The sequence below is a fragment of the Cygnus olor genome, chromosome 10, assembly GCF_009769625.2.
Source record: "Cygnus olor isolate bCygOlo1 chromosome 10, bCygOlo1.pri.v2, whole genome shotgun sequence".
Taxonomy (NCBI): domain Eukaryota; kingdom Metazoa; phylum Chordata; class Aves; order Anseriformes; family Anatidae; genus Cygnus; species Cygnus olor.
In genome coordinates, this window is record NC_049178.1 from 16089102 (window position 1) to 16111776 (window position 22675).

At 46.6% G+C, this 22675-nt stretch overlaps 1 protein-coding gene across 1 annotated transcript in view; it reads right to left on the reverse strand.

Moving 5' to 3' along the window:
- Positions 1–22675, reverse strand: part of LRIG1 (leucine rich repeats and immunoglobulin like domains 1) — an 87815-nt gene continuing 65140 nt past the window's right edge. The window contains 12 exon segments of the mRNA XM_040568239.1: positions 1–2861; positions 3077–3385; positions 4527–4673; positions 5278–5400; positions 6693–7112; positions 7641–7922; positions 8537–8857; positions 10574–10737; positions 12546–12617; positions 13869–13940; positions 18643–18723; positions 21931–22074. Coding sequence (XP_040424173.1) covers positions 2629–2861; positions 3077–3385; positions 4527–4673; positions 5278–5400; positions 6693–7112; positions 7641–7922; positions 8537–8857; positions 10574–10737; positions 12546–12617; positions 13869–13940; positions 18643–18723; positions 21931–22074 — 2368 coding nt within the window. The 3' untranslated portion in view covers positions 1–2628.

A 22675-nucleotide genomic window follows, 5' to 3' on the forward strand; every position in this document is an offset into this window, starting at 1 on the left:
TGTAGCAATGGATTAGAATTTTATTTAATTTTCAACTGAAACTCCCAAAAGCTCACTCAACAAAAAAGCTGTAATATTATAAATGAACCTTTATTAAAGACACTTCAATGCCATTTGTTAGACACTTCAATATCTTACATGTTTTTCAATGTACAACATTGTACCAAATTTTCTAATAAATAAATAACTTTGTACACAAAAGTAATACTTCCTCTTTCACATTGCCTCTTAGAAGCAGCAAATTCACATATTTAGTGGAAGTCATAACGTTAGGCAGTTAACTTTATTCAGAAACATCATTTTCAAACGTTAACGTGGCAAATATGCTTTGTCTCTGCAGTGGTGATGACATTTCGCCAGCCCAAGGAGTCAGGTGGGTCAGTCCTTCCCCCTGTTCCCGGTCCCACTGTTTTCACCTCATCAGTTGGTTCTTTTATCCCTTGACTAAAGGGAAAAATGGGCTTGGTTTATAATTGTCTAACATCCTCTTCCTTTGCTTGGAATAGGCTTGGCACTCAACATCGTTAGCCACCTGTCTCAAAGTGCAAATGTGTCAATGGTCAGGACTGATACAGACAGGTACGTGGCTCAATTACGCCTTGCTTCGTTAAGCGGGGGGTTCGGGTGGCTAGCTTGCAGCCAGACTCTCCTCAGCTGCTAGGCAAAAGGCAGAGGTCCTTCCCTTAAGGGAGGTGGTGGCTTCTTGAGCTAAGGTTGGACGTGAACAGCTTATAATGAATGGGCACTGTGCAGGTGCAGGGCAGCGTGCAGCTTCTTTGTGTGGTAGGGCTCGGGCAGATCCAGAAGTAACGAATCTGAACCCCAAATGCAGCATTTCTGCCCCTATTTCTAACACTTGTTTTGAGCCACAGCCCTAACAAAGGTGGATTTCCACTAGACTCCGCTTCAGTGGGACTGGCATTTGTGTTGCTCCTAAGGAAAAAAGTAACAACTCCCCAATAAACCTTTCCCCAAAGTAGTCATCACCAGAGTTAGCAACCTTGTATGAGCAGAACTCAAATTACAAATAGCTGGAAGGGAGTCCTCCATCCACAGGTACCAACAGAAAGCAGCCTTTCTAGGAATAAAAAGCTTTGTAGTGAAGTTAGAAGTGACAAAGAGCTGTTTCACCAACGTAGGTATTTTTTTCCCCCATTCATGGATGAACTTAAAAGACCACAAAAATATTTGGGACATTTCCATTTAAAAGAGTACTTTCAACCCTAAATACAGAGTTTCCCTTCTAAGTGAGCGTATTTCTGAATCGCTTAGCATTGCTGCGCAGAGCACCGTAATTCGTTTGAGGCGGGTATGTTCACATAAAGAGTCTGGCTGCAAATCAGGGTAATGGTGTCAAACAAAAAAAGCCTAATATTGTGTCGTAGGAAAAAAAGTATCGCATGAATTCATGGTACAGCTGTCAGGCTGTGATTTCAGTTTTGTTGTCAGAACAGCTGCATGGGTTCAAACTCCCTCAAGAATAGATGTGTTTTTCTTGGGTAGAAAATGCATTGTACTGGCCAAGGTTATTCCTTCTGCTTCACAGGGCCAGGCCATCTCACGAGGCGCACCTTTTACAAGTGAAGCTGCATCCATTCGGGGGGAAATGTCTGCATTGAGCTCTGTAGGTGCTCAGGGCTGTAAGAGCACATAGGGGCAGATAATGCCTTCTGCTAGGAAGCTTTTGAAGGGTGCAATGGCTGGGACCACCCCACAGTTTACTGCATGAATTATTTATTTTGGTAGTGACTGTTCACCAGTCATGATAGCCGGGTTGTTCTGGGGCTCTGCCCTGTTGCTGCATTATTTAGTGCTTCTTGTGTGGTCCACTCTAATGTATCACAGTCACAGTTCAAATATTAATTTTTAGGCAATTTTGAAAAATAAGGGAATTTAAGTTCTTCCACAAACAGGAAAAAATCAGGTTGCTATGTAATTTCTCACTGCTTGTTTTTTTTTTCGTATAAACTTCATTTGAAACAGTTGCAGATCTCTGTTTAAATGTGTTAAGTGCAATAAATTTCAAAGGGGAAGGAAATTTGTGCTAAGTAACCCAATTGATACTTGATTTCAAGGAACTTCCATTGAAAAGAGGACAATCCCTTTGGAACAGTCTGGCTTTTTGAAGTTCTGCTTATGCATTTAAGGCACCAGAATTATTTCTCTCACAAAGTTTAACAGCAACCTGATACTGAAAACAATATTGCCAAAATTGTAAAATTTCACTCAGTTTTCCATGCACTAAAGATTAAAATAGCCTCTGTAAAAGATATATATATATATATATATTTATATATATATATTTATATATGAAAACTCTTATGTACAATTGTATCAAATACTTTTCTCTTTACACAATAATCCCTTGCATTTATGTGCTTCATATGCAAGTCAACTTTTGAACGCTTCATACTTCTCAGGGAAGTTTTAAACTATATACAAACAGATGACGCTCGAACAGGAGTTTGTTCCCCATACAAGCTTGTTTCTCATACCTCAGCTGTGTTGCCTTTGACAGGTCATCAGTTCAGGATTTGAGGTAGAAGTAAGTAGCCTATATACTCTGTGCAAAAAATAATAATAATAATAATAGCGTGTTTGTTAATTTGCACATGGCAGTCTGTCCTCTCAGTCTATCGATCTGTTTGGTGGCTTAAACTCAGGAATGGAGTCGCACGCCGTGGGTGCGTAGCCGTTGGACAGGAGAGCCTGTTTCACTTCTGCTTCGCTCTGCAAATCCAGTAGTGCTGGGGAAGCTTCAGGAAGCACATTCAGTTGCTTTAGTGACCCTCCTGCCGGTGAAGCTCTCACCAAATTAAGGTTGTTAAGCTCTGAAGGCTTTGCTACTGATTGCGAAGAGCCTGCAGAAAGGAAACAACCAGTGTGGTTAGTTGGTGGTCAGAGCCAGCTGGCTCAGCCTGACAGTGCGCCTCATAAAACCAACCCTGCCACTGTCATTCATGCTCTTGAGCCAAGTTAAAAAAGCTGATAAAAGCTAAAAACGGGGCTCTGATATAACCCCAGCAGTGCTGTGTAACAGCTGGGGAGAAAAAGACATCCAGGGGGGACGACGTACCGTGTTTGTCTGCTAGCAGCGGGCTGGTTGTGCTCCCGGGCCTTATCCTGTCGTGGTTGCTGGGGTAGAGGGTCCCGTCCGTTTCCGTCCTCCTGCCGCTGGCAATCCCATTGCACTGCTGCGGGTGGAGAAGGCCGGTGCCTGCAGCCCTCTTCCTGCTCCGTTCCTTGTTGCTCAGTGCGTTGTGGTAGGTATTATCCATAGTCTTAAGGCCTTCGGAGTAGTACTCCGGCTCCCTGGGGTAAATGTGGACGTTCATGCTGTCCGTGCTGCCGCTGCAGTCCGCGCACACGACTGGCAGGCCGTAGCCTGTGCGGGAGGAAGGGAGAACAGCAACAAACGGGGATTAACCAGCTGGAATTTGTCAGCACCGGAGCACACAAATTGCGGAAGGAAAAAGCAACTCTGTTTAGCTCATCTGTCCCTCAGCAGTGTGGGAATCTCTCGATAAATAATATGGACATATTTCGGTTTTTATACAGGGCTAGTAAATACTTGTGGTTTTCAGAACTCAGTAGCTGTCCTGTCGCAAAAGGTAGTTCCAATTAATGTGTTTATTTGGCAGTTTTTGTTTGTTTGGTTTAACTGCAAAGAGGTGATGACTTCTTAAAAATAATTGTGTGTTTGTTTCTTTTCTAAACTTTCTAGTCAAGGCAGAATTAGAAAGTGAAACTTTTCTATAACTGTTTTATAATACCAAGTTACCTTTCTTATTTTTGTGCTGCTGCTTTACAGGGATCACTGTCAAATCATATTGTTATCTCAAGATGCTTTATTACTGTTAGTGGGAATAACAGATGAGCAGAATTCAAAGCAGCAAGATGAAAGGAGCTTCTAAGGTTTGAAAGTTAAGTTCCTTAGTGCACTTGACAGCTTTCCATTATTCAACTTTATAGTTTCTCCTGGAGAGAAAATTTGTTTCACTGCCTGTTTTTTCTGTGGATACTGCAGTATAGCACAAGAACACAAAACTCATCCTAAAAATAGAGAAGTGTGAGTGTATCACCCAAGAAACTGCCAAAGAGAAGATTATCAGGTGGAGTGCCCAAACTGCCATTTAAATTTTGATAATTAAGAAAAAAGAGCTGAGCTTTGAAGCTGACGGCCCCTTTAAAGGTCATGAAAAATTTTAACACCTTCAGTTTGAAAGTGCTTTCACGTTTCAGGAATAGCTCAAATCAAAATACCGATCAGCCAGCTGCAAGCCATGGCTATCATGAGCTTTAGTCTGCCTCTTCCTGATGGTTCCTCGAATTCAAACTATCCAAGTTTGACAGAGGATCAAAGCAAGCAGGAGAAAGTAAATTTAGTGTACTCGCACCTGAGAATCATTCTGGGCTTTTTTTTTTCTTCTGAAGGTAACAATTTCTTGTCTTAATGCTGTCTGACTTAGAGGGCTTTCTGATCTGTACAAACATGAAATACCTTTCCAGATTAATGGGTTTTGTACCTGTCTTATCTGGAACAAGCATTCCATCAGCCATGTCTTCAGTTTTCCAAGTGTCTTTATTATAGCCGATACATAGCTTTGGCTGCCTGCAACCTACAGTGGGAGCTTCAACATCTGGACACCTTCCAGCATCAGTCTGACACATACCTGCAACAAACGAACCATCTGGCTTAGGATTACAACCATCTGCCCTCAGCTGAATGGCTTGTTAGCCTTATTTCTAATGTAAAAACTCCGAAAGGGAGAAAAATAGCAGTGGAGATAATAGATGATTTTAAGTTAACGTTTAACAGAATAAATGCTGTATAATCGTACGAGAATCTCAGTTCAGAACACTTACCTTTTCCTTCCTAATGTACTGTGTTTAAATACTGTAAAATCCCAGCATTAATTTCTAAGCCTGAAGGCAGGGACAGGCAATGCTAATGTATTCTCTAGTAGAGCTTAACCAGGGGTAGCTCTGGTGCCAAAGAACTAATCCAAAATTAGCAAAAAAGTACTCCTTAGGGCCTGACTGAGCAGTTTCTGAAGCAGTCTCCGTGTATAAGTGCAGTTATTACTGGGAGAGGGTGGCTTTGTAAAGCAAAAGACAGATCCTTGTTTTGCATAAATGCAGTAGCTGGAGAATTACATGGTGAAGATCTTTCAGATAACTCTTAACAAGCACAAAGTACTTTGTACTGTGATTTTCCCCTCCTCATATCAAATTCAGATACAGCATTACAGAAGAAATAATTAAACTGGTTCTCACCATTGCTGTCTATGTGCCCGTTAGGCTGTTGGTTATCTACTCTGACGACCGCTTCCTGCCTGTCAGAAAGAGTCCCTTGTGAAGACAAGTAGCTCGGCACGTCTGGAGGCACAATAGTCTCATCTAGAGCAATGGGAATAGAGAAATATGAATTCCTAGTAGGACGTAAAGGCTTCTGCTTTCACTGCATCTAAAATCACATATTCAAGAGGGATTTGGGACCAGATCTGTACATGGTATTTTCCCTAAGTGCAACGGATTGGAATTGAGCTGCCTAAATACCCCGTGCCCCTCAGAGGCCCCGCTCCTGACTTCTCAAAGCCCGAAGCTGTGAGGTTTAGTGCCACTAAGCCATTCTGGATGTTTGCATTTGGCATGGTCAGTACGAGGTAGGTTGCAGGGGAACTGTCTCTTCAGAGCACACACATCCTTATCCCCAGAAATTCAGAATACTTCATTTGATTCAAGTCCTCAGTCTCCCAAAGTCATAAGCAACAGACTTCTGGAGAGCAGGGATTTTGATTCGCTTAAGCAGGCACGTCTAAGCCCCTTAGCTACCCTGGGCTTTCCCTAGTCAGGCAATTTCAGTCATACAAACACCAAAATGTCATACACCTCCGTCATACAAACACCAAACGAAATTCAATTACACCAGGATTGAACAAAAGGGAAGAGAAAATCCCACTTACACATTGCGATGGCCATATGGTACCCGATACTTCCTACCTAGCTCATGTCTTCAGAATACCATGTCATACTACATCTAAAGCTAGCAGTAACACAGCAAGGCTGCAAATCCAAGAAGGGTATGGAAACCTTAAGCTCACTGCTGTACTTCTGTACAGAAGCTGTAGAAAGCTGAGGGCAGGAGAGTTTTTCTTCACTGCACCATTTACTTTTACTGCACCAAATTATCCCTTTTGAAGCTCAGCAGGAAGCAGTAAACACCGCTTCTTTGCTCGAAAAGTGAGGGATGCCTCTTATCAGTAGGGTTACAACAGCCCTTACGAAAGGGTTTTCCAGCTTCTAAGTCTATTTTTGCAATATTTTGAATACAAAGCCTTTGAAAATACAAATTCCCAAGACAGATTCCCAGCATTGTGGACATAATGCAGGCTGTCTCAAGAGTTAGCATTTATGGTCATGGAACATCAAAGTAGCAAAGCAAGGGAAAAAAAACACTTCCAAGTGGAAAAGACCAATCTGGAGAGCCAGCCAAGGAGAGAAACACAGCTCTAAGCACGTTTCAGCAGCAAGCGACTGCTGGTTCCAGCTTTTGTAGCCACGAGAACCACAGAGATAAGCCAATTGCTTTTCCAGTGTGATTGTGGCTACCTGATACGCCAGTCTGGCCTCAGTGGGAAGTCTGACAAGACAAAAGGTTAGGGACAGCCTCAGCAGGAGACGAGAGGTACCTGTGTTGGTGACACTGTATTCTTCGCTCTTCTTCCTGGTTTGGTAGATGATGCAGACCCAGACCAGGGAGGTCAGCACGATGCTGCACACCACAGCGATGGTGATGATGCCCACCGTGGTACGGTCCTTCCGACAGCCAAGGGACTGTAAGATGCTGACGTGGCTGTGCGCCCGCTCCGTCCCCAGGGTGTTGGACATTTCACAGGTGTATTTCCCAGCATCTTCCAAGACAACGTTCCTAACGATGAGCAGCTGGTTGCCAGAGGTGAAGTGATGCCTTTCCGTCACCACCAGGGGCTGGTCGCCTTTCAGCCAGGTAATGCGCGGGGGTGGGCTCCCCGTGGCTTTGCACTGGAGAGCCACGGTCTCACCTACAGACACTACGTGGTCCTCCAGTGGATGGATCAAAGACGGTGTCTCTGCAGGGAATAAATGCCAAAATGAGTTATTCAGGATAGTGTGACAACCATTTCTTTTAACAGTAGTGAACATAATCGGTGTTTCTGCAGACAAATATACAGCAATGCGCTGCGTGGCCATGTCCCAGGAGCACACCATGACAGATCACAACCAAAGACTTCTCTTAAGCAGCTGGTGTTGGTCTTCCCAACAAAGAAATGCCCTAGGATAAGGGGCAATGGCTGACAAACGAATAATCTGGTAGGGCCAGAGAGAAGGAGTGCAATTTCCTCTTGAAGTAATTTTCCCAGGCAGGAAATAGCATGGTTAGAAGGGCTTCCCTGGCACAAGAGGAAATGCAACTCAAAGCTCCTTTTTAAATTAGTGGGGTATTTTTCATTAGTTAACTACAGTGTAAAAGGATGAAGATTAACACAGAATAAGTATCACCTCTTCGTCCCATTTCTGTGTCTGCAACTGCCAAAGAGCCTGGATTGCAGTCCCTTCCAGTTCCCACTTGGTCTCTCAGGGGCACTAAGGCATCTTACCCAGCACAGTCAGGGTGGCATTTGCAAGCACAGACCCCGCAGGGTTCTGAGCTGTGCAGCTGTAGACACCCATGTCTTCGATCTTCACATCCGTGATGAAGAAGACGTCATCGTCAGGCATGACGTGCATGCGGCGCTCCCGGGCCGCGGGGAAGTCGGTGCCCCCATCTTTCTGCCAGGCAATCTGGGGGGTGGGGTCTCCTTCAGCCGCACACTCCAGGCGCGCCGTCGTCCCTGTCCGGCTGGTGATGTCGTGGGGAGTTTTGATAAAGGAGGGCAGCACTGTTGGAGAAAAACAAGAAAAGAGATGAGCAATTCCCTGGGGAACGCGCCATCTTCCAGGCAGTTCGAACTGCTTTCCTTCCTAGGCAGGACGCGGACATGGTGTTTGCTCACAGGCAACAGGACTGCAAGCGGCTTTTAAATATCTCAGCTGCTGAGGGCCAACCCTGCATTTCTACAGCACGTACCTGTCCAAGGTGCCCCCACACGCAGCATCATTAGAGCTGGGATCAGAACTAATATTTTTCTATGATCAACCTGAAATCAAAACCCATTGTCCCTCCTACAGAGAGCTTTCAATCACTATTGTCGCTCTTCTTTCTATCCTTTTACATTCCTATGGCAAAGACTCTGATGGAACAGCCACAGACAGGTGACTAACGCCACTGAGAGTGTGCAGAAGTGCTTGGCTGCATGGCAGCCGTCACAAGCCTGGCACTGCTCCTCTCGGCATTTCTCAGCACCCAGAGATGCAGGCAGCTGGTGTGAACTGGCTGGGAGCTTCTCACCATCAGGAATGGGCCCTCAGGAGTAACCAAGGGCCAAAAGCAGGCCCCAGAGAACTGAACCACCTCAGGACGAGGGAAGGAACCAGAAAGCAGCTTTCTACTCACCGTTAACAGTGAGCCGGGCCTTGCTGGAGTAGGTGGAGCCAAAGTGGTTGGTGATGATGCACTGGTAGCGGCCTTCGTGGGCGAAGGTGACGTGCCTGAGGTGCAGGATGGTGGTGTACTCCATCACCTCTCCGTCCTTCGCCCGCACGTGGGCAAAGTTCTCAATATCGGCGTTGTGCAGCATCTCGTTGTCCTTCTTCCACGCAAACATCATGGGGGAGCTGCTGCTGCTGGCAGCCGAGCAAGTGAAGCGGATGTCCTTCCCGAGGACTGCCACCGTTGTCTCGGGCTGGATGATAATCTGAGGCTTGGGGAAATCATCTGAGAGACAACAGAAAGCAGAGTCAGTTCTGGGCTGTGAGGACAGACTGGGACAGGCAGAGATGCAACAGAAAATGAGACATTACTGCACATCTGCCTTTACATCCACCGCTCTCTACACCAGAGAAGCTGCTCACTCTTGCACAGCACTCCACCTTCGGGACAGTGCAGATGTGCCGTGCACAACTCCACTGACTGGCTGGTCCAAGCTAGGACTCTGTTCTCTGGTTTCTTCTGAGATCAGCAGAGTGAGACAGTCACTCAGAGACCTGAAGCACCCCAAAGGTGCCCAGCTCTCCTCACCAGTGCGGTCGAACCTCAAAAAGGTCTGTGCTAGCACGAAGCAGCAGGAGAGAGCAGGGGGGCAGCTAAAGCATAGGGCTGCAAATGCCACCTCTGCGGGTAAGGCTCAGGAGCCTCATTTAGGATGAGTGCAGCGTGCACTCAAAACAGAAGCAGCTGTATTCGCCTGTCACCCTTCCAGGGTGGAAAGCTCTGTACACTCTGGCTCTGCCCTGAAGACTGTTGGTTTTAGCAGGGTTCCAAGCAGATTCATTTATTAGATTTCTACAAATGGTGTAATTTAATATTTGACTAAGGTTTAATTAAGAAGCCAGGCCTCTGGAACCAGGAGTACTAGTGTGCCTGGAGGCCTTGGAGAGGCAAAACTGTCTTCACTTTGTGATGTTGCTGTGGAGATGGAGCCTTCGTGATCGTGTCTTCCCCCTGAATGCAGCAAGCCTCCCGGTCTCGCTCTGACAGAGGCCATGTATCAGCCCTAGCACTCAGACCTGAGGGACGTGGGACAGCAGCTGGAACAAAGCTTTCGCTCAGTTTTTAATGCAAGTCGTGCTGAGCTGAGTTAAATGGTGTTTTCAGAAGCTCAGTTCTCCTACATCCAGCAGCCACGTGCAGCTCCACCTGGGATCCACGATGCTTGGCACCACAGAGCGGGGACTGGCTCCCAAAACCAGGTGTTTATTTTGCCCAAAACCTGGATGCATCAGTAGCATTGCCGTGGCCTCCTTTGATCATTTACATTTCTTTTCTTTCCTAGAGCGGCAGTAGATGCTTTTTACATGCTGGGTGTTTAGCAAAGATAACCACAGCTCACAGGCAGAGTCAGCTGCAGTGGGAGAACACCAGTAGGTGAACACCGTTTAGATAAAAAACAGCAGCAGAAGAAAAAAGAAGATTATAATGCAATTGTTAGCGGTCGGTCGGTTATGTGTGACACCTTACTGGACCAATAAAAGGAGCTGCAATGGAGAGATTCTGCTCTGCTCTTTAACCCTTTGTTCTTGTTTCCAAGAGGGAGAAAAGATGAGTGAGGAACACAAGGCTACACAACAAGCTCAAAGCGCTGCAGTAGGAAAAAAATGATAGCTGCAGTCTTGGTAATATCAAACCAAAAGGACCGTGCAGCTGTGCTGCCCCGTTTAGAACTGGAACAAGCATTAGTCCCTTTTGATTTAATACTCAGGGAGCTCCGTAAGGAATACACTACATGCAAGCAATGCGCTGTGTGGTTTTGGTGGGAAATAAATTGTAGCCAATGACAAATTTTTAAAATGCAGGCTTGGGCTTCCTTTGATCCCATTGAATAACAAAACAAAACAGAAACCCTCTCGTAATAACATGCTAGTAGTCAAAGAAAATGTTTCCCAAGTGAGTTCTGCCCTTCATACAACCTCAAAACACACAGGCAAGACTTACCACACACAAAACTTTCTGGCAGGACAGCAAAAATGCTCTTGCTCTTCAGTGACTCAGGATGGGCGCAGGTGGCCACCACGAAGGATTGCAGCTCTTTCTCAACTAACCACGGGGGCAACCATTTCAGCTGGCAGTCGCAGAGGAAGCTGTCGCTGTTTATGTGGCTGCAGGGGAACAAAACCAACACGAGCCTGCTGTGACTCCTGCGTGGAGAGAAGGCTGCAAAGCTCCCGGCCCTTTCATGTTGGTCACATTCCTCCCCTCCCCTCAGCATGAGTGGAAGAAAAAAAGGAGTGCAGGGCTGTCCTCAAGGCACTAATGAAGCTAAACACATCACACATTCAAGCAGCATTTCATCTCTGCATACAGCAACCCACTCCTGTGCTCCCTGGTGCCTTATAATTATTATCCACTTTCAGAGTGGTCCCCAGCAGCAGGCAGTGACCAGTCACAAATGGTACAAAAACATTTCTCAGCACCCTAACAGTAACTCAGCAGCTTCTGTTAAGAAAAGAAATGGGAAAAAGATGCAAATGAAGGGGAGCTTCATTTTTTTTTTTTAATCTGGGCTGAATTGTGGCTCAGCATAGCTCTGAGGGTAGTGGAGAGCTGCATGTTTACATCAACAGGGAATTCAGACTGGTCTGGTTTGGTCCAAGATCCTAGAAAAAGCCAGTGTGATCCCTCACATCAAACGTGCGGGTGCCCCAGAGACTGACAGAGAAATCCTGCCCCGCAATGCTGCAGGTTCTGCAATAGCAGAGTATCAACAGCACAGCAGAATCCCAACTGCAGCACTGTGTGATAGGAAGGTGTAAATCTCCTCCCGTTTTTATACTTGAAAACCTTGGGAAATCCTGAAGAAACTAGCCCTGAAAAGTGAGAAGGAAGAAATGGACCGGAAAGGGATGGAATGAGGGAACACTGGGATTTGCTTTTCCAGAGTTGTCCGCTTTGCTGTCCTAGACAGATGTGCTGCCCCTAAAACAGGTGATGGCATAAACGCTGCTGGCTAGCTGGGAGAGGTCAGAGAGACCTTTAGTATTTAAGACTTTAATAAAATGTATTCTGCACTTGTATGTCATCTCTGAAAGCCACCTTTGCTAAGACATAAAGGCTCCTTCACAATATCTGGCATCCCACAAGCTCCTCTCTAATTAGATCAGATTTTCTCCTCAGTTTTTTTTCAACAATGCGATAGATGCAGCAGATAAGGTGGTTAAAGAGACAGTGAGCGTGCAACCTTTGTCCTACGCCGCAGTCACAGGTACTCGATGTCCTTGCTAGCATCACCTGATTCCCATTTTCAAAGTCAGGAAGAAGATCCTGAACCTACCCAAGTACCAAAGAAGTGACTCCTTGTTCCGCAGACTCTGCACTACTCCAGAGTGCAGCAAATGCACTGACGTGGATTAAATATTTATAGAGAAGAGGAGAAAAGGAAACCAGGCAAGACTGGAAACAGTGTCTGATAACAGCACGGAGCCCAGGCTGGAGCGCAAGCAGCAGCTCTGATAACACATCTGTATTTTTACACCAGAAGGCTGGATGACAAGCGGATTCAGTTCAAATGGTGCTTATCGCTGAAATGTCAGTACTGTACGCGGACCCTAAACATAGGCACAGCAGAGGAGCAGATGGGCCACTGGGATTAAATCTGTGACAGCGTGAGAAGGAGAGATGGCTAACAGGACCAGGGCTGGACTTCCTGAGCGGAGATGAATAATTGCACAGATGTGAACCTGCTGGAAGAACCTGTTTCGATGATCTAATTTCACTCACTATTAAATGCAAGATGTTCCCATGACAGCCACTCGTGTGTAAAAATACCCTGCAGAGGAGGACAGCGGGAGGAGGATATAAATGAGTGGTAATGTGAATAACACCCCCTTGCAAACAACGTGCTACTTCTCACGTCCAGGGCAAGAAAAATCCATGCCTCCTTAATGGTGTGTACAGCCCAATTACTTACAGCTGCCGCAGGCTCTTCATCTTAGCAAAAGCATCTGCTTGAATGGAGCGGATGGCGTTATCTCCAAGGTTCCTGCAGAACACAGACAGAGGTGGTTTGAGCAAAAGGGATGTGACAAAACCTCTCCGTATTTAAGCAGTAAGTCTAGCAGCAGGAGGTGAGATGGCAGCTCCTTGTTACGACAGTACGCACTCACAGCTCACACAAACAGCCTTCCACAAAACGTTTTAGTATTGAGCAAGTATTGCTGAGCAATAGTAAACGAACAAAAAACTCAGGAATAAATCGCTAAGACAGTCCATAGCCCATCTTCTCACTACCCTTTCTCAGTCTCAGCTACCTCCATCACCCAGGGCTCAGAAATTCCTCAGCCCTCTCAATAACCAAAGATAGTCAGGAATGTTGAATCCCAGGCCAGACCTTCAGCAAATGTAAAGAAAGCTAATACTCGCACTAAACGGCATCTGAGAAGTTGTTTGAAAGTGACTTTGAGAGGATATTAGAGTGCTTGAAAAACACTGCAGTGTTTCCACAGGAAGGTATTCTTAAAAGCTTCCCTCACAACTGTCGCTAATTAAAAAATATCCCTTGTCCTCTGAGGAGGGATAGTGTCAGATTTAGGGTGAAGTGCGGGACAGACAAATGCCAGCACTGCTTGCGGAGGAAATCTCAGTACAGCGTTAATAAGGGACCCTTTATCGGGGATGGTACCCCCCAGTATGCTCTCAGTGGCCACACCGTTTCTTAGGATCAATGGCCAATGGGACATCTAGAGCAGAATCACACGTACTCTAACTTGTCTTAGTTCAGAAAGGAAGCTATTCGTGAATCACTGCTGGAGTCATCAGCCTCGGGACATAAAAAATATTACATAGCAGCAGCCAAAATTCACCTCTTGCAAATCGCTCTTAGGCAGTGGAGCTGGACGGGGATGTTTGGTGCCTGTATCATAGGCACTCGTTTGCCAGCCTCTAGATTTAGGAGGAAGTCGGGGCAGGGGAAGAGGAGGGAGCCCTACATCTGAAATAGCCGAATTTCATTGCAAACAGCCTGCAAAGAAGCAATGTGCAAGGCAGTATTTATCCAAGAACAAATCAAAAAATTAAGAGCATGCAGATTTGCCATATGCTCTATAACTTTGTTCCTGGCACAAAAAAAGGCCAAAGTTGAGGCGGACTTATAATGAGAAGGAAGCAGGTGGCCCCCACAAATGGACTGGCTTCTCAGTTTACAAAGACGCTATTAAATTGCTAGCAGATCTCTCAAGCAGCTACTTTTGGCAGCCCCCCCTCCCCAAACTCCGAGGCATGGTGGGTTACTCACAGGTGCTCCAGGGCCTCCAACCCTGAGAACGCTTTCTTGGCCACCGACTTGATCTTGTTTCCAAACAGAGTTCTGCAGTTTCCAAACATCCAGTGCCAGATAAACAGAAAGCAAATGGGGAGAGGGAGGCAGAAAAAGAAGGAACACAATTAGCGTGGCTTTATCTGATGGACGCGCTCGCTGCAAGTCCCAGGAAATCTGAACTGCGTGGAGATTAAGAGGGCTGAAGTGCACTCGCTTTCCCACTCCTGAAATTAAACCCTTTTATCTGTATTCAAATTTAATAGTGATGACAGCGCAAAAGGGAATGTGCCGTATCACATAAAGAGGCAGGTTTGCTCCAGTGCTTGGAAACCAGCTCGCGGAGTAACGCAAGGTCCCCTCCAGTCTTTGAAGGCTGGCTGTGGACAGGATTAAATGCAATGACAGTTTAACAGGATTTGGGGCTCTCCCTGCACCACTTTTCATTTCTGACTTCTTCCCAGGCAGTAAAAGAGCAGCGATCTATTTGCTGCAGGTCGGGTATCCACACCGAGGCCAGGGGCTGCCTCTGGGCTGCGTGCTCACAGCACCTCGCCCACGTGAGTGCTGACTTCCTTCCTCGGCCTCTTACAAACACGACATTTTATACAATAAATAAGAGCGGTGTGGTAATTCCGAGGGCCAAAGGGAAGAAGAGAAAAGGCAATAATGCACAGGGAGCCCTGAGCTGAGGAGCACGCCTGCCTCCATCTGTGGCCGCGGAGCCTTCCTCCCCACCGGCCGAGCCAGCTGCAGCCAGCCCAGCCCAGCTGCTGCTGGCAGAGGTACAGTGCTCTGTAAATATTGACCGGTGGTGATTGGTCAGGGGCAAGGTTCATGCAAAATGGATGAGCCCCTCAACTGTTTTAAAAAAACATCCACCGATGTTGTTAATTAGGAAATTCTTTCCTTCCCCGAGCTCTCTCTGTGTGAGGTTTTATCTTCCAGGTGCATCTTTTATCCCCCCTTGCTTCACACGGCTTCCAACACAAGTCATTGCTAACAGCTCCGGTAAAAGGACTGCCGCATCAGGTGCTCTGTTTGGTTGGGTTTTCCTGCAAGATTCTTCCCTCAAATACAGGGTGCCACCTACGTGCTAATAAGGCTCCAACACTGTGCCCACTGCACTGCTCGCTACCAGCTGTGGAAAGGAGGCTGGGGTACAAGACGAAACACGTGTGGCCACTACACGAGCTCATCCATTTGCAGGAGGTTTTTAGGGCTCTCCACAAAGCACCATTTGAGTGTCAGGACAATCTGGTGGCTCGCCACCGCCACCCAGAAAGGACAGTTTCCATGCGGGTGACACAGCGGATGCCACACGGAGCAGAAGGAAAAACGGGGCTCATCAAGGCTCCAGAGAACCGCAATCTGCTCTATAAACAATATTGTCCTAAATACCTAGCGAGCTTTCCTGAGGATCCCACTACAGCACCAAAACCAGCGTATCAGAGCTTCTACCTACTGCATTTTACGCTACATCACTGCGTAGCTTTATACAAGCTACATGTGCAAGCTTTACACAAGCTACAAGCTTTATACAGTACCCCAAGCACCAAGGGTTGTATGCAATCACATGTACCATCATTTGGTAAAAGGTATCTTGTATTCGTGCAGGCTTTGAAAAGTCCATTCGAACGGTTAATAGAGTAAATAATTCACTGTATGCAAACTGGCCACATGGCAGCAGCCATACAAACTAATTTAAGGAACCATAATCCTAAATGAGTAAGGAACCATAATCCTAAGTGAGTGTTATGCTGAGCTTGGATTTGATAACTGGAGATTTCTGTGTGTGGTTTACAGGAGATCTTGAACTTTGAAAATCTGAGATACCGGTTCTGTCAATTTACCCATCTGTGCAGAGGCAAGCAGGACCTCTGGGGTGTGAATACACCCACCTATGCGCTGCTTGTGAAGGTGCATACAGTTTTATGGTTGCATTCATGGGAAATACATAACACACTGGTAATGACGCCGCGCTCCAGCAAATGCATTAAAATCACGATGCCTTTCAGACCTCAAACAGTCCCTGCTCTGACTCGGGAATGCTCTGAACCCAGCGGCCCCCTTCAAAGGGAGGCGCGCGCGGAGGTATGCAGCTCCGCACCGAGCGCCCCCGCAGCCCAGCCGCGCTCCGCCGCTGCCGCGGAGCTGGGCGCAAGCATGCTCTCCTGGTGACTGCACAAGTGTAATTACGCGCCAGGCACGCAATTCATTAGGAAGCAGCATTTTCTCCTCCAGCCAGTTCTGCACCTGCAGGAAGACCTCAGTCACTGAGTGAGCCGTCAAGAAACCGGGTACGGTTAGCAGCTTGAATAATTAGGGAGCGCGGCGCTCCCCGGCGATTCCACCGATGCTTTTTACGCTTCGGTGCTTCTTTGACTCTCCCTTTCTTGAAGAAACGTTTTAATTTAGGCCTGTGCTCTCCGGCCTGGAGAGCTTCATATATAATTCAGAGAAGGCTAAAGTGACTGGCCTCCCCACCTCTCAGTTTAACACCTTCATTTCAGCGAACAGCCCTCTCCTCGCTAAATCCTTTCAGAGGCTAATCTGTGCCAGATCAAAGGGGAGCGGCTTTTAAGGCAATCTCCACAGAGCTGAGGTGATTATTAATTCATTGGAAGGTCTCCTCTGAAGTGCCCATTTATTTTTTGTATGCTAATGCATTTAAAGCCTATTGACAGTTTAAACACAGGCCTTAAATCAGGCAGTGAAACGTTCTCTGTAGAGGCTGATATTTCGCTTTATTTAAGAAAAAAAAAAAATCCCTGCAAGAATAACACTCATTTCAGTCTTAGAAGAAATTACATGTTTGGGATTTAAGTGCTGATGAGCTAGAGCAGAGCTCCCCAGATCCCTCTAAGAGTGAACACTCCCAAGTCTCCAAAATGCTCCAGAATGAAATAATTTCATATTCTGAGGGGTTTCTAGCCCTGCAGTGACAATGAATGACTCCAGCGACTTCTCTGCTCCTCTCTCCTACCTATGGCAAGAAAACCGGCCACCTTCCGAAGCCGCTGCTGTGCTGGCTGGTGAACGTCAGACAGGACACGTCTCACAGGGAGCGATAGCTGCTCTGCCCCGAGCCCCGTGCACCCACCCCGCACAGCCCTGCAGGCTGCCTTTGCTCCTTCCCTCCTCCCACACCTCCTGGCCTCTGCCTGACCCCCCCACTCATTCCTCCTGGTTGCTGAGTCAATCCTTTCGCTGATCTCTTTCCCCCAGTGCCGCCTCCTCTGGCTTTTTCTTTTTCACCCCTCTGCAGCCATTTGCACCCAGCACTTCGGACACAGCCCAGTGACGCAGGACCTCCGCTCGTGCTCCCATGCCAGCGGCCGCGTTGGAGGGATGCCCTGCGGTGGCTGTCCCACCAGGACAGCACTCTTCTGGTATTCTCTCCCTTGTCAAAGCAGCACAACTTTCAGAATCAGTCCTACAGCCTGCAATTCCCTCTGGACAAGGCCTCTGCTCCCACTGCCCCTCCGGCCATTCTTACTGGTTTCGTCAGATGCACCAAAACTTCGGCAGCGTCAGCCAAGCCATCTCCCACCCACCACATCTGCTGCCTCTGCCTTTTCTCTAGCAGCTCGTGGGAATATTTCCTGACTCCGCACACGCAGCGATTTCTACTGGCTGCTCTCCCTCCCACACATCTTTCACCTCTCTGCCTGCCTCCCCTGTCCTTAGGTCCTTCCCTACCTTTTGCCTCACTTTACTTGTAGCTACGGCTTGGTTCCCCTCTCCTTGGATCCAGTGACTCCCCTCAACAATGATCGAATGCCATCTATGTCCGTGACTTCCATTTTTTCTCCTCCATCTCAGCGTTACATCCCCACCAGCCCTGCCATGGCTCTTCCCACTCCCCCAGGAGGCTCTAATGAGAACACGACAATATACCGCCCGCCAGGATTCATTCTAGCCATCTGCTATCCATCGAGGTACTTTTACTGCACCTCTAGCTGTGCCATCGCAGCATCAGAGACAGCGTGATGGGGGGGTGCTGAGAACTTAAACAAAGGCAAGAGGTAATGATTAGAAGGGCTCTTGATTTGTCACAAGCCATCAGAGACTTCCCTGACAGCGCTGATTTATATAACTGATTTCAAATGGAACACGAACAAGCACAGAGCAATGTGAAAATACTTGCGAGGGCCAAGCAAGCAATAAACATTTGCAAGGCGCATGCTTGCCTTAGGTTTCTTTTTATCTCTTTAAGAGTCTATGCCCCATGGTGCCTTTTATTGTCACTGCACATGGAAGCAAGCCCAAAAGATCATTCTCAGACAGAGTATCCCACAGAAACGAATCCTGCTTCAGTCCTCTGTTGTAACAGGAAATGGTAAGATCTTTCTCTTCTGTTTATTGTTACTCGCTGCATCAATCAGTGGTTCGCTGACGATTGCAAGGGGTCTTTTGTTGCTGTGTGCTTTTGGAAGCAAAGCGCAGTTGTGCTCAATCTTATATCTGAAAACAACTTAAGTTACTCTCTCTGGTGTTTCCTAACTGCAGCATCCAACACAGTAAGCGATGCTGACTGCTTTAGAAGGCCTAGGATTGCCTCCTATCTGCTTAGAAACACGAGTGCTTGATAACCCTATCTGTACTCCTGCAGGGAGCCTGCAAAACTACCACGTCTCAGATTTTCTGTTTTTCTATCTTGTTGCAAGGGAAGGAAGACTGCAGAGGGGAGAGACCCGACCCACACAGGCACACAACTGTTTTGCACAACTTCAAAACCAGGGATACTCACAGCTTGCTTAGGTTTTCTAGGCCTGTGAAGGCTCCGTTGGTATCTTCTATTGTGCCTGAGATGTCGTTGTGGTCCAGTTCCCTGGGGAGAGGACAAGAGAAAGCTCATAATCAGTGTCTAAATCCTAGGGTCATCATTAAAAACAAACATAAGAAACTTTGAGAATGGCAAAGAGCGAGCTTCCCATTTCCTCATGACACTTAGCAGAAAAAGCTGAGTCCCGTACCAAAAACATACGGACCACTTTTCCTGCACTGCCCCATGTTGAGTTGATGTATTCCAAAAAGAGCATTTTTTTTCCAGCTGAAACCCTCTGTTTCTGAGGCTGCAGTAGCTGATAGCTGCTGTTTAAAACATGTAGGTTTTAGACCTTTTCTGTTTTTCCAAACAGGAGGAAAAAGAACACAAAGTCCCCGAAGTAAACTGAAAGAACTGAAGGGAATTGGTAGATAAGATGAGGCAAGGAGTGACCTACAACAGCATCTAAGTCTCTGATGGTGAAATTTCACTGCACATAGATGGTGCCCACTGAAGGCAAATAATTTCTTCATTTTCTCACTCAATTCAAATTCCACCAGGATAGAGGCCATATTAAACCTGAACAACAAAGGTTTAACAGCTGTCCCTAAATGCTACTATCATAAATTGATAAATTTGGCTATTCCTGTCTACATTTATTTGTCTACAGCCATATCTTAGGAAGATGACTTGGTTTATTTTCTATGAAACTGCATTTTTTTTCTGGCAATGAACTTGAAAGCTCAACAAAGGAAAGCACTATCACCATTGCACAAACCTAACTCTGTATAACCATTTAAAAAAAAAAGAGTAAGAATTCCTTCTTCAGAGTTAGCTTCTTTTGGCTTTCAAATCCACCATCAATTATGAAAGTCAAAGGGGTCTGAAGAAAAACAAGCACACAGAACAAACAAAAAGATCCACAAAAGCTGTTTAAACAGTCTGTTTAAAAATCCTTCCTCCCTGCGCTTTAGTTCCAGCTAGAAATGAGTACCCACCAACACAGACAGAAATTTATCATTTCTAATGGTAAGTAAAAAGAAAGAAAAAATAAATAGGCTTTGTTGGTTTTGTTACATCATTCACATTTAAAACCTAGCAAAAACCAACAACAAAGCAAAATCATCCAGATAACCCCCCGAACCCTCAGGTACTCTTTCGCACCTTTTGAAGATTATTATCAGAACAATCCCAGTTTAAACATATCAAAACCAAAAATAAATAAATAAATAAATAAATAAAATAAAAAAAAGAAAAAGATTTCTAAAACAAAGCCCCCTGTATTTCTTAAAATGCCAGGCACAGGTATCACAGTACTACTTCTGGGCTATAATGCACAAATACACAACAATACACATGAAGAGAACAATAATAATAATACTGAAATAACCCTGCGGTTTGAATATTCACATGCCTTTCCTCAGTGGGGACGGGGCTGAGATTTTTGCCCTCGGTACCTAAGCTGGCTGCGGTCTTTCTCAGCCTTGGTGTGTGAACTAAAGATGTGAAAGGAGATGGCCAAAAGCCACAAATCCTCTTTCTCAGCTGGCTTCAGCACGAGACCTGATTGCCGTGGCCCTGGGGAACACTCGCCTTAGCCAGCATTATTAGGGATGTCAGGGTGATCGGTGGGTACAGCTATGCCAAGAGGATGGATAAAAACCCAACGCCCCAGTGGGGTCTGGGCACAAAGAATGCTGTGGTGGCAGAAGAGACAATTCCAGGAGAGCTGTTTTGATGTGCTGACAGTTCCCGTGCTATCTAAGTGGGGCAAGAGCAAATATATCCTCCCGGAGCTAAGTTTCTACCCTTCCCCTATGGTTGCCAAGCCGATGCCAGTTGTTCTGTTTGTCTGGTTTTTAAAGAAAAAACCCCTTCTCAGACATTTGTCCTGTTCAGTTCCACCACTGGCTACTGGTCTTTGGACCGGCAAAGCCTTTCCCATGGCAAAGGCAGACAAGTGGGAACAGCCCGTAGGAACTCTCTGACACGCACTTTTATTAATTGACTGCCACACATTGTGTTTTCTTGAAAAAGGAAAAGAAAACGGTATTGCTTGTTCATCCAGAGGCAACTCAAAGGTTTAGTGTTAGAAAGGAGGAAAAAAGCCTTCCCAACAAATGGGTGAAAATAAAGAAGAAAAAAAAGAAGAGTGGGGTACTTTGGCCCAGCTCTCTTTGTATTCAAACTCCTCTCCCAGCCCCTGTTGCCAATTTCCTATTCTTTCTGGCTGGCTGAGCTTGAATGCTCGCAGCCTTGTTAATCATTGTGCTCTGAGGTCTCTAGGCCTGACCTCTATTTGAATAGCTCCACATTTCAGCAGTTTCACACCCACCAAAGGCTCCCCAACAATAGGCCATAATTAAAGCACGCTCGGGTCTTTTTCACCAGGTGCAGGACCCAATGGGCCTTTCTCTTTATTAAATTAGAGCTCACTCACACACTCCCTCTCCTCCTCCCCCCTCAGCCCTGAACATAAAAGAGGCTCCACATTCACTGCAGAGCAAAGGGAACGGCCAGCTCCCCTTCCCCTCCATTTTTCTTTGGAAACCTTTAGTTCCGGTCTTGACAGCTGCCTCCGAGAAGGCCCTTTCTGAATGCCCAGTGGCTGAAAGGCTTTGGCTTAAGTTTAAAAAAAAAAGGCGGGGGGTGGGGGTGGGGGGGAGGACAAACAAAACCCAAACTCACTTTCCAGTCACTTCCTCCACTGTGAACTTCAATAAAGGGAAGAGTGGGATGCGAGAAGTACTGTAAAGAGGGGAGATCTCTCTGTTCCCATTTCCTTTTCATTACCCAGACCATAATGGGCTTCTGAGGAGGAATAAAGGTATCAAAGTGTGTTTTTTTCCTTTTGAAGGAAGAATTAAATCAGCCTGCTGAACTCAGCCAGCCTGGAGGCTTGGCCAGTGCTGTAACACGGGTGCTGGGAACTTGGTGGGGTTTCAGGTGAAGGCGCTGAGCAGGCAGCCTCTGGAGAGGGGAGGGGAGCAGCCAGGAGCTCCTACGGGAGCTTTTGGGGCTCCCTAATTTGAAAGCACCCTACAACAGCGAGCAGTCCAGTTGCAATTTACTACTCTTAATTAAAAAATACAAGTTCATTGAATTTGAATAATGGGTAAACACAATAGCTGCTCAAGACAACAAAGCTGTGTGTAGGGGAGTTTGCAGCTGAGAAACAGGCACCCAGAGCAAAGGAGAACAGTTTGGCGGAACATAAACTGTAGAGGGAAGGTGGGTATTGCATTATCTGACAAGCTGGGAGCAACTTACAGGACACGCAGGTTTTTCAGTCCCTTGAAGGCACCTTCTGCAATATGATTGATGGAGTTGTGGCTCAATCGTAGTACGTGCAGTCCCCCGAGGTCTGCCAAGCTTCCCTCGTCCAGCCTGGTTAGATTGTTGTAAGAGAGTATTCTGAGGAGAAAAACAACAGCCACGTCAGTCCAACCAGTCTTTTCCAAACTCCTCTGCACCAGCCACTGCCTGCCTCCCACAACAGTCTTACGAGAGGCGATGTATACGGGGTGGACACATAACAACTTGATTAGGAAATAACACTGCAGAAATATTCCCCAACGATACCATGGGGCAGGAGGCATTTGGCACCCATTTACAGGGAAGTCTTATGAGCATGAGTTGGAGGGAAGGAAGGAAGGAGGGAGGCTCCTCCAGAAGTGAATCAGAGCAACAACCTAACACAGATGCTCTCAGTTATGCCGGGGAGAAGCTACTCTTTCTCCATGGACTGCATGGCTACGTTAGGGCCTGGCAGCAGCACCCCTCCTCGGTCCCCTGATGTATGGGAAAGGTTTAACCCCATAACACTCAGATATCAGCAAAGAATATTAGTCCTGGTCGTGTTCAGTCCTCACTCCTGCCTGGACACCCTCTGAGGCTTACAGGAAAGAGCAGTCCCCGTCTTCCCTCTGCCCTGCGAAGTGGGGAGTGCTGCCAAACAGAAAGATTTTGAAGTTCGCATGCAGTCTTGGCAGGGTTCAGACTTGAGCATCCAGGA